Source organism: Somniosus microcephalus, chromosome 23, assembly GCF_052327205.1.
Source record: "Somniosus microcephalus isolate GS21.2 chromosome 23, FLI_Smic_1.0, whole genome shotgun sequence".
Taxonomy (NCBI): domain Eukaryota; kingdom Metazoa; phylum Chordata; class Chondrichthyes; order Squaliformes; family Somniosidae; genus Somniosus; species Somniosus microcephalus.
This window is the reverse complement of record NC_141009.1, coordinates 68,098,903-68,114,656: the sequence shown is the minus strand read 5'-3', so window position 1 is coordinate 68,114,656 and position 15,754 is coordinate 68,098,903. Positions and strand designations below refer to the sequence as shown.

The 15,754-nt window shown below is 51.6% G+C and overlaps 1 protein-coding gene across 1 annotated transcript in view; it reads left to right on the top strand.

The window, feature by feature from the left end:
- The window catches only part of LOC147101936 (exonuclease mut-7 homolog), a 360,516-nt gene that overhangs the window by 74,331 nt on the left and 270,431 nt on the right, over window positions 1–15,754 (top strand). Inside the window, exon 3 of the mRNA XM_085965159.1 lies at window positions 2,725–2,789. Within this exon, the coding sequence (XP_085821285.1) occupies window positions 2,725–2,789 (65 nt within the window). The remainder of the gene's footprint in view (window positions 1–2,724; window positions 2,790–15,754) is intronic.

Genomic DNA, 15,754 nt, shown 5'->3' with positions numbered 1-15,754 from the left:
TGACTTCAGAAAGCACTTCTTTGGTTTGAGACGCCCTGAGCTGTGAAATGCAAAGTCTCTCTGTCTGTCTTTCTTCTCTTGGGAAGGAAAGCTGCTGTTTTTATCTGGTCTGAGCTATGTGTGACTTCAGTCACACCCCAACGTGTTGGGCTCTTTACTGCCCGCTGAAATGGTCTTAGCCCCTCCGTTAACTAAAGGAAGCATTTCTGTCATGCATTTGATCACCTCGGGACATCCCAAAGTGCTTTACAGCCAATGAAGTACTTTTGAAGTGTGGTCATTTGCAATGTCATTCAGTTTAATGCTATAATAACAGATATAAGAGCGAGGGATGGACAATAAATGCTGGCCTTGCTGCCGATGGCCACATCCTGAGAATTGATTCTTCAAAAACTGTTTGGGGAGTGAGGCAAATTTTTGGAACAAGAGAAGCAGGAAGCTCAGATTAATGTGGGTAACGGACAGAAACCTTTTCCGCACACTGTTCACAGCTGAGGGATAACCTGCTGCCAAGCTTTGTGTGGCGGCTCTGAGCCAGCTGCTGGAAGTGGTGTCCTTCCCTGTGAGGAATGCCCAGCCTCGCTCACTGCATTCCCTTGACAGCACAGCCAAGTTCAAATCCTCCTCTTAACAATCGGTGGTGCAGTGCGTTGAATCAGCAAATCCCTGTGTCATTACAGCACCAGGCACTGATCGCTGGCCACATGCTGATGGAAAGAAGTAGCACTCACTGATAACCAACCCTGCTTTAAACAGCGTGGCAATCCACTCCAACAATCCCATGTCAATGTCTGTCTCCGGCAACAGGTCCAGTAAGTGAGCGGTAAAACATTAGCTCTCGTTCAGGGCCTGAGTTTGATGGGGAGAGGAGGAATGTGGGGACGAGAGGGAGGGGGCGGAGGGGGTAGAGGAGGAGGGCGGAGGGGGGTAGAGGAGGAGGGCGGAGGGGGGTAGAGGAGGAGGGCGGAGGGGGGTAGAGGAGGAGGGCGGAGGGGGGTAGAGGAGGAGGGCGGAGGGGGGTAGAGGAGGAGGGCGGAGGGGGGTAGAGGAGGAGGGCGGAGGGGGGTAGAGGAGGAGGGCGGAGGGGGGTAGAGGAGGAGGGCGGAGGGGGGTAGAGGAGGAGGGCGGAGGGGGGTAGAGGAGGAGGGCGGAGGGGGGTAGAGGAGGAGGGCGGAGGGGGGTAGAGGAGGAGGGCGGAGGGGGTAGAGGAGGAGGCGGAGGGGGGTAGAGGAGGAGGGCGGAGGGGGGTAGAGGAGGAGGGCGGAGGGGGGTAGAGGAGGAGGGCGGAGGGGGGGTAGAGGAGGAGGGCGGAGGGGGGTAGAGGAGGAGGGCGGAGGGGGGTAGAGGAGGAGGGCGGAGGGGGGTAGAGGAGGAGGGCGGAGGGGGGTAGAGGAGGAGGGCGGAGGGGGGTAGAGGAGGAGGGCGGAGGGGGGTAGAGGAGGAGGGCGGGGGTGAGGAGGAGTGGGAGGGCGGGGTGAGGAGGAGTGGGAGGGCGGGGGTGAGGAGGAGTGGGAGGGCGGGGGTGAGGAGGAGTGGGAGGGCGGGGGTGAGGAGGAGTGGGAGGGCGGGGGTGAGGAGGAGTGGGAGGAGGAGGGGGGGAGGGGAGAGGAGGAGGAGGGGGGAGGGGAGAGGAGGAGGGAGGGGAGAGGAGGAGGAGGGAGGGGAGGGGAGAGGAGGAGGAGGAGGGAGGGAGAGGAGGAGGAAGAGGGAGGGGAGAGGAGGAGGAGGAGGAGGGGGAAGGGAGAGGAGGGGAGGGGGTAGGAGGGGAGAGGAGGAGGGAGGGGTGGGGGAGGAGGGCCGGTGGGGGGAGGAGGGGGGCGGGGGGAGAGAGAAGGAGGGAGGGGTGGGGGAGGGTGAGGGGAGAGGAGTGCGAGGGGAGAGGAGGAGGGTGGGGGGGGAGGTGGAGGGCGGGGGGGAGGGGAGAGGGTTGGGGGGAGTGGGGGAGAGCGGTGCGGGGAGGGGGGAGAGTGGTGGGGGGGGAGGGCGGGGCGGGGGAGGGGAGATGGGTGGGGCGGGGGGCGAGTGGAGAGGGGTGGGGGGAGGAGGGGGGAGAGGGTGGGGGGAGAGAGAAAGAGGGAGAGGGGAGGGGGGCGAGGCAGAGAAGACGGATGGCGAGGAGGGGTGGGGTGGGGGAGAGCAGCTCTGAGGGGGAGGGGAACTGGTGGCGCTCAGTTTACTGTTAGCTGATGAAGTGATGTTGACCTGGGTTATCTCACCATCTGATGATGTTGCTCTCCGACAGGAAGTATGGTGGGTGGGTGTGGGGTGGTGGGGGCAAGGGTGGAACCAAAAAGGCAAAGGTGGAAGAGGAATAATGTTAAATAAGAAATTGGCTAAATAAACCCATCCTCCCCTCCAGCTACACAAACTGGACCAAGCTGCCTCCTGTCCAGCGATGGTCCGATCTTTGTCTCTACAGTGATGTGCTTAACACACAAAACTGCTGTGCAGGGCGGCAATTTGTTTAAGTGTTGGACAGTACACCCCTTGCATTAGTGAGCGGGACAGTCCTGCAGCCCCTGCGAGGATTAATAAAAACAGTCAAATAATGATGTTTGTTGGAGATTTGTTTGGATCATGAATGGGGTCACGTGCTAATCTTGAGTGACAGCTCGAAGGTTAGCAGTTTTCAAGGTGGCACAAAGTGCCCATTCTGTGCTCAGTAACAATACCACAGTGTCTCAAGTGCATCCTGTCACAGGCAATCAATCTGCTTCTCCCCAGGCCTGGACCCTCTCCACTTGCTGCACATCCTGCAAGCACTCTGGACAAAGAAGGAGATTCATGAGGTAAGCCCCCTATTGATAGAACCTACAATAGGCCTCGGGATTTATGCAGTGCGTGTCTGCAGCACCAACATGGGGAAGCATTATTTATGCAAGTTCGTGTAGAGTTGCATTAAGTGGGTTTGCACTGGTAACCGTGTAACTGAGGCGGAGGGTGGAGCTGGGGTGGGTGGAGGGGACTTCACAACAGGGGATGTCGCAAACTATGAAGCACACAAAATTGTTTGGCCCACTTTGGCTTAATCGTTCAGCTCATTACCTTCCCTCTAGGTTGGGTGACGATTCTGGTTTGTAATTGGATCAGGTTGGAGTGGCCACATGTCTAGTTTTGAACGGAATATTCTGGTTTCCACAGAGGGGAGTCTCCAGGTGATCTTTGAGGAATGAAATCAGGCTGGGCTATGCACATTGTTTGATTCCTACATTTGAAACAAATACTCTGTACACATACAGGATGATACTCGCATTTGCACATGTACAATGTGGCACACTTATTAACACATGTACAATGTGGCACACTTATTAACACATGTACAAGGCTTTAAACTAAAAAAGTGGGGGAGGGGCCAGGTGAGGGGAAATTTAGAAATCTAAAGAGAAAGGTCAAGGCAATAGAGTAGTGTAGCGATTTGGGTAAAAATAAGTGTGACAGGAAGGGACAGAGAGTTAAACGGTAGCAGTGCAGCAGAGAATAAGGTCAAAGCAGGGAATAATGGTAAAAAAATTAAATGAAAGGCTCTTTAGTTGAATGCACAAAGCATTCGTAACAGGATAGATGAACTAGTGGCACAAATAGAGATAAATGGGTTTGATCTAATAGTCATTACAGAGACGTGGTTGCAAGGTGGCCAAGGTTGGGAACTAAATGTGCCAGGGTACTTAACATTTCAAAAAGACAGGCAGAATGGAAAAGGAGGGGGAGTAGCCCTGGTAATAAAGGATGACATAAGGACAGTAGCGAGAAAGGATCTCGGCTCGGAAGATCAGGAAGTAGAATCAGTATGGGTGGAGATAAGGAATAACAAGGGGCAGAAAACACTGGTAGGTGTAGTATACAGGCCCCCTAACAGTAGCTGTACCGTTGGACAGAATATTAATCAAGAAATAGTAGGCGCTTGCGACAAAGGTAATGCAATAATCTTGGGGAACTTTAATCTTCATATAGACTGGACAAATCAAGTTGGCAAAGGTAGTCTGGAGGACGAGTTCATGGAATGCATTCGGGACAGTTTCCTAGAACAATATGTCATGGAACCAACCAGGGAACAGGCTATTTTAGATCTTGCATTGTGTAATGAGACAGGGTTAATTAGCAATCTCATAGTAAAGGATCCTCTGGGGCAGAGTGATAATAATATGATAGAATTTCAGCTTAATTTTGAGAGTGACTTGCCTAAGTCCGAAACTAGAGTCTTAAACTTAAATAAAGCCAATTACGTAGGTATGAAGGGCGAGTTGGCTAAGGTAGATTGGAAAAATAGATTAAAAGGTATGGCGGTAGATAAGCAGTCTCTACTAAAGTCTTCTATTGAAGAAATATTTCATAATTCTCAACTAAACATTCCATTGAGAAACAAAAATTCCACGGGAAAAATTATCCAACCGTGGCTAACTAAAGAAGTTAAGGATAGCATTAGATTGAAAGAAGAAGCTTAAAATGTTGCAAAGAATAATAGTAAGCCTGAGGATTGGGAGAGTTTCAGAAACCAGCAAAGGTTGACCAAAAGATTGATAAAAAGGGAAAAAATAGAATGTGAGAGAAAACTAGCAAGAAATATAAAAGCAGATTGTAAGAGCTTCTACAAGTATGTAAAAAGGAAAAGAGTAGCAAAAGTAAACATTGGTCCCTTAGAGGCTGAGACAGGAGAAATTATTATGGGGAATAAGGAAATGGCAGAAACATTAAACAAATATTTTGTATCTGACTTCACAGTAGAAGACACAAAAAGCATACCAAAAATGGTGGGGAACCAAGGGTCTAATGAGGGTGAGGAACTTAACGTAATTAATATAAGTAGAGAGAAAGTACTAGAGAAACTAATGGGACTAAAAGCCAACAAATCCCCTGGACTTGACAGCCCACATCCTAGGTTCTAAAAGAGGTGGCTTGAGAGATAGTGGATGCATTGGTTTTGATCATTCAAAATTCCCTAGATTCTAGAATGGTCCCAGTGGATTGGAAGGTCGCAAATGTAACCCCGCTATTCAAGAAAGGAGGGAGAGAAAACGGAACTACAGGCCAGTTAGCCTGACACCAGTCGTCAGGAAAATGCTGGAATCCATTATTAAGGAAGTGGTGTCAGGGCACTTAGAAAATCATAAAACCATGTTGACTCTGCCTAATCAAGTTATGAAAGGGAAATCGTGTTTGACAAATTTATTAGAGTTTTTTGAGCATGTAACTAGCAGGGTAGATAAAGGGGAACCAGTGGATGTAGTATATTTGGATTTCCAAAAGGCATTCGATAAGGTGCCACATAAAAGATTATTACACGAGATAAGTGCTCATGGGATTGGGGGTAATATAGTAGCATGGATAGAGGATTGGTTAATGGACAGAAAACAGGGAGTCGGGATAAACGGGCCTTTTTCAGGTTGGCAGGCTGTAACTAGTGGGGTGCTGCAAGGATCAGTGTTGGGGCCTCAGCGATTTACAATCTATATTAATGACCTAGATGAAGGGACCGAGTGTAATGTATCCAAGTTTGCTGACGATACAAAGCTAGGTGGGACAGTAAGCTGTGAGGAGAACACAGAGTCTGCTAAGGGATATAGATAGACTGAGTGAGTGGGCAGTAAGGTGGCAGATGGAGTATAATGTGGGGAAATGTGAGGTTATTCACTTTGGTAGGAAGAATAGAAAAACAGAATATTTTTTAAAAGGTGAGAAACTTTCAAATGTTGGTGTTCAGAGAGATTTGGGTGTCCTCATGCAAGAAACACAGAAAGCGAGCATGCAGGTACAGCAGCAATAAGGAAGGCAAATGGCATGTTGGCCTTTATTGCAAGGGGGATGAGGTGGGGGGGGGGGGCGAGGGGAGGGGGGGGGGGGGGGGTTGGAGTATAAGAGTGAGGAAGTCTTGCTCCAATTGTACAGGGCCTTGGTGAGACCACACCTGGAGTACTGGGCACAGCTCTGGTCTCCTTATCTAAGGAAGGATATATTTGCTTTGGAGGCGGAGCAATGAAGGTTCACTAGATTGATTCCTGGGGTGAGAGGGCTGTCCTATGAGGAGAGATTGTGTGGAATGGGCCGATACTCTCTGGAGTTTAGAAGAATGAGAGGTGATCCCATTGAAACATACAAGATTCTGAGGGGGATTGACAGGGTAGAAGCTGAGAGGTTGTTTCCCCTGGCTGGAGTGTCTAGAACCAGGGGGCAGAGTCTCAGGATAAGGGGTAGGCCATTTAAGACCGAGATGAGGAGGAATTTCTTCACTCAGAGTGTTGTGAATCTTCGGAATTCTCTGCCCCAGAGGGCTGTGCATGCGGAGTCGTTGAGTATATTCAAGGCTGAGATCGATAGATTTTTGGACTCTAGGGGAATCAAGGGATATGGAGATCGGGCGGGAAAGTGGAGTTGAGCTTGATGATCAGCCATGATCTTATTGAAGCAGGCTCGAGGGGCCATGTGGCCTACTCCTGCTCTTATTTCTTATTTTCTTAAGGCAACATACTCACATTAACACAAGTACAAGGCGACTCACATTAACACATGTACATTCGCAGAGGTACAAGGTGGCACACTCACGTTTGCACACGTATAAAACAACACATCTCACCTTTGCACACGTACAGGGAATGTGTCTTGCGATGCATGTCGCTCGCTAATCCGTGAATGGCCCGGGCTCGTGTTTGCACAGACTTACTCGACCTGCCTGGTTTGACAAGAAAAAGTGCGGCACCATGACTTTAATTTATTGATCATGTTACATTCCGTTTGCTTACTGATCCTTCTCAGCCAATACAAGTGATTCCAGTTCAAGCACTTGCAAATTAAATGGATCTCTTCTGGTGTACCTGTTTCTGATGCAGAAAGGCTTGCTGTAGGAGTCTGGCCACAGATCTTTAGGGAACCATTCCGGAGGGTGGCATGCGATGGGAGCTCGGGGGGGTCTCACAGTTCCCGTGGACACCCACCCTATATGTGCCGGGCCTACTCGCAGGGGAGCAGGATCCCCACATCATGTGGCTGGAACACTTCTCGCTCTCAGCTGCAGAAATATGTAGCACCCCTCCTCCTGCCCTCCTTGAACTCCCGTTCTCCACCCCCGCACCACCTTCCTGCACCTCCCCTCTTGGCCCCCTGCTACAGCTTCCATTTGCAATCCCGCACCATTACCTCTGTTGTCCCCCAGGGATCTATCCTTGGCCCCCCCTCCTATTTCCCATCTACATGCTGCCCTTCGGCGACATCATCTGAAAACATCAGGTTCCGCATGTAAGTTGACAACACGGGGTATGGTAACATAATAGTTATGTTACTTGATGAGTAATCCCGAGGCCTGGACTAATGATCCAGAGACGTGAGTTCAAATCCCACCACGGCAGCTGGGAATTTAAATTCAGTTAATTAAATAAATCTGGAATAAAAAGCTGGTATCAGTATTGGTGACCATGAAACGATTGGATTATCGTAAAAATCCATCTGGTTCACTAATGTCCTTTAGGGAAGGAAATCTGCCGCCCTTACCCGGTCTGGCCTATATCTGACTCCAGACCCACAGCAATGTGGTTGACTCTTAACTGCCCTCTGGAATGGCCCAGCAAGCCACTCATTGAAACAAACCGCTACTAAGCAGTGTCACAGACTGCAGCGGTTCAAGAAAGCAGCTCGCCAGCACCTCGAGGGCAGTGGGCAATAAATGCCGGCCTCGCCAGCAACGCCCACATCCTGTGACCGAATAAAACAAACCACGCAGCTCGACCTTACCACCGCTTCTCTCAACCCCTCCACTGCCTCTGATTTGTCACGCTGCCTGTCCAACATCCACTACTGAATGAGCAGAAATTTCCTCCAACTAAATATTGGGAAGACTGAAACCATTGTCTTTGGTCCCCGCCACAATCTCCGTTCCCTAGCCACTGACTCCATGCCTCTCCCTGGCAACTGTCTGAGGCTGAAACAGACTGTTCACAAATTTGGTGTCGTATTTGACCCCGAGATGAGCTTCCGACCAGACACCCGCGCCATCACTAACACTGTCCACTTCTACCTCCGTAACGTTTCCGGACTCCGTCCCTGCCTCAGCTCATCTGCTGCTGAAACCACTTGTTACCTCTAGGCCTGACTGTTCCAGCATACTCCTGGCCTGCCTCTCAACTTACACCCAACACAAACCTGGCTCATCCAAAGCTCTGCTGCCTGTATCCGAACTTGCACCAAGTCCCATCACCCCTGGACTCGCTGACCTACAATGGCTCCCTGTCCCGCAGTGCCTTCAATTTCATATTCTCATCCTTGTTTTCAAATCCCTCCAATGCCTCCTTGCTCCTATCTCTGTAACCACCTCAAGCCTTACAAGCCTCAGATAGCAGCACTCTTCCAATTCTGGCCTCTTCTGCATCCCCGATTTACATCACTCGACCATTGGTGGCCGTGCCTTCAGCTGCCAAGGCCCTCAGCTCTGGAATTGCCTCCATAAACCTCTCAGCCTCTCCTCATTTAAGCACCTCCTTAAGCCCACCTCTTTGACTAAGCCTTTGGTCACCTGTCCTAATTGCTCTTTATGTGGCTCAGTGCCAAATTTTTTTAGATAATGCTGCTGTGGAGTACCTGGGGGGGTGTGTTATTGCAGAGAGAGTACCTGGGGGGGGTGTTATTACAGGGAGAGTACCGGGGGGGTGTGTGTTATTACAGGGAGAGTACCGGGGGGGGGTGTTATTACAGGGAGAGTACCAGGGCAGGTGTGTTATTACAGGAGAGTACCAGGGCAGGTGTGTTATTAATGGGAGAGTAACATGGTGGGTGTGTTATTACAGGGAGAGTACCAGGGCGGGTGTGTTATTACAGGGAGAGTACCAGGGCGGGTGTGTTATTACAGGGAGAGTACCAGGGCAGGTGTGTTATTACAGGGAGAGTACCAGGCTGGGTGTGTTATTACAGGGAGAGTACCAGGCTGGGTGTGTTATTACAGGGAGAGTACCAGGGCGGGTGTGTTATTACAGGGACAGTACCAGGGCGGGTGTGTTATTACAGGGAGAGTACCAGGGCGGGTCTGTTATTACAGGGACAGTACCAGGGCGGGTGTGTTATTACAGGGAGAGTACCAGGGCGGGTGTGTTATTACAGGGAGAGTACCAGGGTGGGTGTGTTATTACAGAGAGTACCAGGGCGGGTGTGTTATTACAGGAGAGTACCAGGGTGGGTGTGTTATTACAGGGAGAGTACCAGGGCGGGTGTGTTATTACAGGGAGAGTACCAGGGCGGGTGTGTTATTACAGGGAGAGTACCAGGGTGGGTGTGTTATTACAGGGAGAGTACCAGGGCGGGTGTGTTACTACAGAGAGTACCATGGCGGGTGTGTTATTACAGGGAGAGTACCAGGCGGGTGTGTTATTACAGGGAGAGTACCAGGCGGGTGTGTTATTACAGGGAGAGTACCAGGCGGGTGTGTTATTACAGGGAGAGTACCAGGCGGGGTTGTTATTACAGAGAGTACCAGGGCGGGTGTGTTATTACAGAGAGTACCAGGGCGGGTGTGTTATTACAGAGAGAGCACCAGGGCGGGTGTGTTATTACAGGGAGAGTACCAGGGCGGGTGAGTCATTACAAGGAGTACCAGGGTGGGTGTGTTATTACAGAGAGTACCGGGGCGGATTTGTTATTACTGGAGAGCCTACCAGGGCGGTGGTGATATTACAGGGAGAGTACCAGGGCGGGTGTGTATTACAGGAGACTACCAGGGCGTGTGTGTTATTACAGGGAGAGTACCAGGGCGGGTGTGTTATTACAGGGAGAGTACCGGGGGGGGGGGGGGGGTGTTATTACAGGGAGAGTTTCAGGGTGGGTGTGTTATTACAGGGAGAGTACCAGGGGGGGGTGTGTTAGTACAGGGAGAGTACCAGGGCGGGTGTGTTATTGCAGAGCGTGTACCAGGGCGGGTGTGTTATTACAGGGAGAGTACCTGGGCGGGTGTGTTATTACAGGGAGAGTACCAGGGCGGGTGTGTTATTGCAGGGAGAGTACCAGGGCGGGTGTGTTTTACACGGAGAGTACCAGGGCGGGTGTGTTATTACACGGAGAGTACCAGGGCGGGTGTGTTATTACAGGGAGAGTCCCAGGGCGGGTGTGTTATTATGGGAGAGTACCAGGGCGGGTGTGTTACTACAGGGAGAGTACCAGGGCGGGTGTGTTATTGCAGGGAGAGTACCAGGGCGGGTGTGTTATTGCAGGGAGAGTACCAGGGCGGGTGTGTTTTACACGGAGAGTACCAGGGCGGGTGTGTTATTACAGGGAGAGTCCCAGGGCGGGTGTGTTATTACGGGAGAGTACCAGGGCAGGTGTGTTATTACAGGGAGAGTACCAGGGTGGGTGTGTTATTACGGGAGAGTACCAGGCTGGGTGTGTTATTACAGGGAGAGTACCAGGGCGGATGTGTTATTACAGGGAGAGTACCAGGGCAGGTGTGTTATTAGAGAGAGTACCAGGCTGGGTGTGTTATTACAGGGAGAGTACCAGGGTGAGTGTGTTATTACAGGGAGAGTACCAGGGGGGGTGTGTTATTACTCGGAGAGTACCAGGGCGGGTGTGTTATTACAGGGAGAGTACCAGGGCGGGCGTGTTATTACAGGGAGAGTACCAGGGCGGGTGTGTTATGACAGGGAGAGTACCAGGGTGAGTGTGTTATTACAGGGAGAGTACCAGGCGGGGTGTGTTATTACTCGGAGAGTACCAGGGCGGGTGTGTTATGACAGGGAGAGTACCAGGGTGAGTGTGTTATTACAGGGAGAGTACCAGGGGGGGTGTGTTATTACTCGGAGAGTACCAGGGCGGGTGTGTTATTACAGGGAGAGTACCAGGGCGGGTGTGTTATTACAGGGAGAGTACCAGGGCGGGCGTGTTATTACAGGGAGAGTACCAGGGCGGGTGTGTTATTACAGGGAGAGTACCAGGGCGGGTGTGTTATTACAGAGAGAGTACCAGGGCGGGTGTGTCATTACAGAGAGCACCAGGGCGGGTGTGTTATTACAGGGAGAGTACCAGGGCGGGTGTGTTATTACAGGGAGAGTACCAGGGTGGGTGTGTTATTACAGGGAGAGTACCAGGGCGGGTGTGTTATTACAGCGAGAGTACCAGGGCGGGTGTGTTATTACAGAGAGAGTACCAGGGCGGGTGTGTTATTACAGGGAGAGTACCAGGGCGGGTGTGTTATTACAGGGAGAGTATCAGGGCAGGTGTGTTATTACTCGGAGAGTACCAGGGCGGGTGTGTTATTACAGGGAGAGTACCAGGGCGGGCGTGTTATTACAGGGAGAGTACCAGGGCGGGTGTGTTATGACAGGGAGAGTACCAGGGTGAGTGTGTTATTACAGGGAGAGTACCAGGGGGGGTGTGTTATTACTCGGAGAGTACCAGGGCGGGTGTGTTATTACAGGGAGAGTACCAGGGCGGGTGTGTTATTACAGAGAGTACCAGGGCGGGTGTGTTATTACAGGGAGAGTACCAGGGCGGGTGTGTTATTACAGGGAGAGTACCAGGGCGGGCGTGTTATTACAGGGAGAGTACCAGGGCGGGTGTGTTATTACAGGGAGAGTACCAGGGCGGGCGTGTTATTACAGGGAGAGTACCAGGGCGGGCGTGTTATTACAGGGAGAGTACCAGGGCGGGTGTGCTATTACAGAGAGTACCAGGGCGGGCGTGTTATTACAGGGAGAGTACCAGGGCGGGCGTGTTATTACAGGGAGAGTACCAGGGCGGGCGTGTTATTACAGGGAGAGTACCAGGGCGGGTGTGTTATTACAGGGAGAGTACCAGGGCGGGTGTGTTATTACAGAGAGAGTACCAGGGCGGGTGTGTTATTACAGGGAGAGTACCAGGGCGGGTGTGTTATTACAGGGAGAGTACCAGGGTGGGTGTGTTATTACAGGGAGAGTACCAGGGCGGGTGTGTTATTACAGCGAGAGTACCAGGGCAGGTGTGTTATTACAGGGAGAGTATCAGGGCAGGTGTGTTATTACAGGGAGAGTGCCAGGGCAGGTGTGTTATTACAGGGAGAGTACCAGGGCGGGTGTGTTATTAGAGGGAGAGTACCAGGGTGGGTGTGCTATTACAGGGAGAGTACCAGGGCGGGTGTGTTATTACAGGGAGAGTACCAGGGCGGGTGTGTTATTACAGAGAGAGTACCAGGGCGGGTGTGTTATTACAGGGAGAGTATCAGGGCAGGTGTGTTATTACAGGGAGAGTACCAGGGCGGGTGTGTTATTACAGGGAGAGTACCAGGGCGGGTGTGTTATTACAGGGAGAGTATCAGGGCAGGTGTGTTATTACAGGGAGAGTACCAGGGCGGGTGTGTTATTACAGGGAGAGTACCAGGGCGGGTGTGTTATTACAGGGAGAGTACCAGGGCGGGTGTGTTATTGCAGAGAGTGTACCAGGGCGGGTGTGCTATTACAGAGAGTACCAGGGTCGGTGTGTTATTACAGGGAGAGTACCAGGGCGGGTGTGTTATTAGAGGGAGAGTACCAGGGTGGGTGTGCTATTACAGGGAGAGTACCAGGGCGGGTGTGTTATTACAGGGAGAGTACCAGGGCGGGTGTGTTATTACAGAGAGCACCAGGGCGGGTGTGTTATTAAAGCGAGAGTACCAGGGCAGGTGTGTTATTACAGAGAGTAACATGGTGGGTGTGTTATTACAGGGAGAGTGCCAGGGCGGGTGTGTTATTACAGGGAGAGTACCAGGGCGGGTGTGTCATTACAGGGAGAGTACCAGGGCGGGTGTGTCATTACAGGGAGAGTACCAGGGCGGGTGTGTTATTTCAGGGAGAGTACCAGGGCGGGTGTGTTATTACAGGAGAGTACCAGGGCGGGTGTGTTATTACAGAGAGTATCGGGGCGGATTTGTTATTACTGGAGAGCCTACGAGGGCGGGGGTGATATTAAAGGGAGAGTACCAGGGCGGGTGTGTTATTACAGGGAGAGTACCGCGGGGGCGGGGGGGGTGTTATTACAGGGAGAGTTTCAGGGTGGGTGTGTTATTACAGGGAGAGTACCAGGGCGTGTGTGTTATTATAGGGAGAGTACCAGGGTGGGTGTGTTATTACAGGGAGAGTACCAGGGCGGATGTGTTATTACAGAGAGTACCAGGGCGGGTGTGTTATCGCAGAGAGCGTACGGTGGGGGGGGCGGGTGTGTTATTACAGGGAGAGTACCATGGCGGGTGTGTTATTACAGGGAGAGCACCAGGCGGGTGTGTTATTACAGGGAGAGTACCAGGGCGGGTGTGTTATTACAGAGCGTACCGGGGCGGATTTGTTATTACTGGAGAGCCTACCAGGGCGGGTGTGTTATTACAGCGAGAATACCAGGGCGGGTGTGTAATTTCAGGGAGAGTACCAGGGCGCGTGTGTTATTACAGAGGGAGTACCAGGGCGGGTGTGTTATTACAGGGAGAGTACCAGGCGGGTGTGTTATTACAGGGAGAGTACCAGGGCGGGTGTGTTATTACAGGGAGAGTACCAGGGCGGGTGTGTTATGACAGAGAGAGTACCAGGGCGGGTGTGTTATTACAGAGAGAGTACCAGGCTGGGTGTGTTATTACAGAGAGTCATAGAGTCATAGAGTAATACAGCACGGATAGAGGCCCTTCGGCCCATCGTGTCCGCGCCGGCCATCAAGCCCTGTCTAATCTAATCCCATATTCCAGCATTTGGCCCGTAGCCTTGTATGCTATGGCATTTCAAGTGCACATCCAAATGCTTCTTAAATGTTGTGAGGGTTTCTGCCTCCACAACCCTTTCAGGCAGTGAGTTCCAGACTCCAACCACCCTCTGGGTGAAAAAGTTCTTTCTCAAATCCCCTCTAAACCTCCCGCCCTTTACCTTGAATCTATGCCCCCTAGTTATCGACCCCTCTACTAAGGGAAAAAGCTCCTCAGCATCCATCCTATCTATGCCCCTCATAATTTTGTACACCTCAATCATGTCCCCCCTCAGCCTCCTCAGCTCCAAGGAAAACAAACCCAACCTGCCCAGTCTCTCTTCATAGCTGAAGCGCTCCAGCCCTGGTAACATCCTGGTGAACCTCCTCTGCACCCTCTCTAACGCGATCACATCCTTCCTGTAGTGTGGCGACCAGAACTGCACACAATATTCCAGCTGTGGCCTAACCAGTGTTTTATACAGCTCCATCATAACCTCCTTGCTCTTATATTCAATGCCTCGGCTAATGAAGGCAAGTATCCCATATGCCTTTTTTACCACCTTATCCACCTGTTCCGCCGCCTTCAGGGATCTGTGTACTTGCACACCCAGATCCCTCTGACCCTCCGTCTTGCCTAGGGTCTTTCCATTCATTGTGTATTCCTTTGCCTTGTTAGTCCCCCCAAAGTGCATCACCTCGCACTTTTCCGGGTTAAATTCCATTTGCCACTGTTCCGCCCATCTGACCAACCCATCTATATCGTCCTGCAGACTGAGGCTACCCTCCTCGCTATTTACCACCCTACCAATTTTTGTATCATCCGCGAACTTACTGATCATACCCTTTACATTCATATCCAAGTCATTAATGTAGACCACAAACAGCAAGGGACCCAGCACCGATCCCTGTGGTACCCCACTGGCCACAGGCTTCCAGTCACAAAAACAACCTTCGACCATCACCCTCTGCCTTCTGCCACTAAGCCAGTTTTGTATCCAATGTGCCAAGGCACCCTGGATTCCATGGGCTCTTACCTTCTTGACCAGTCTCCTGTGCGGGACTTTATCGAAGGCCTTACTGAAATGTGTACCAGGGCGGGTGTGTTATTACAGGGAGAGTACCAGGCCGGGTGTGTTATTACAGGTAGAGTAACAGGGCGGGTGTATTATTACAGGGAGAGTACCAGGGCGGGTGTGTTATTACAGGGAGAGTACCAGGGTGGGTGTGTTATTACAGGGAGAGTACCAGGGCGGATGTGTTATTTCAGGGAGAGTACCAGGGCGGGTGTGTTATTACAGGGAGAGTACCAGGGCGGATGTGTTATTTCAGGGAGAGTACCAGGGCGGGTGTGTTATTACACGGAGAGTACCAGGACGGGTGTGATATTACAGGGAGCATACCAGGGCGTGTGTGTTATTACAGGGAGAGTACCAGGGCGAGTCTGATATTACAGGGAGAGTACCAGGGCAGTTGTGTTATTACAGGGATGGTACCAGGGCGGGTGTGTTATTACAGGGAGAGTACCAGGGCGGGTGTGTTATTACAGAGAGTGCCAGGGCGGGTGTGTTATTACAGGGAGAGTACCAGGGCGAGTCTGATATTACTGGGAGAGTACCAGGACGGGTGTGATATTACAGGGAGCATACCAGGGCGCGTGTGTTATTACAGGGAGAGTACCAGGGCGAGTCTGATATTACAGGGAGAGTACCAGGGCAGTTGTGTTATTACAGGGATGGTACCAGGCTGGGTGTGTTGTTACAGAGAGAGTACCAGGGGGGGGTGTGTTATTACAGAGAGAGTACCAGGGCGGGTGTGTTATTACACGGAGAGTACCAGGGCGGGTGTGTTATTACAGAGAGAGTACCAGGGTTGGTGTGTTATTACTGGAGAGTACCAGGGTGGGTGTGTTATTACAGAGAGTACCAGGCGGGTGTGTTATTACAGGGAGAGTACCAGGTGGGGTTGTTATTACAGAGAGTACCAGGGCGGGTGTGTTATTACGGAGAGTACCATGGCGGGTGTGTTATTACGGAGAGTACCATGGCGGGTGTGTTATTACAGGAGAGTACCAGGGTGAGTGTGTTATTACAGAGAGTACCAGGGGGTG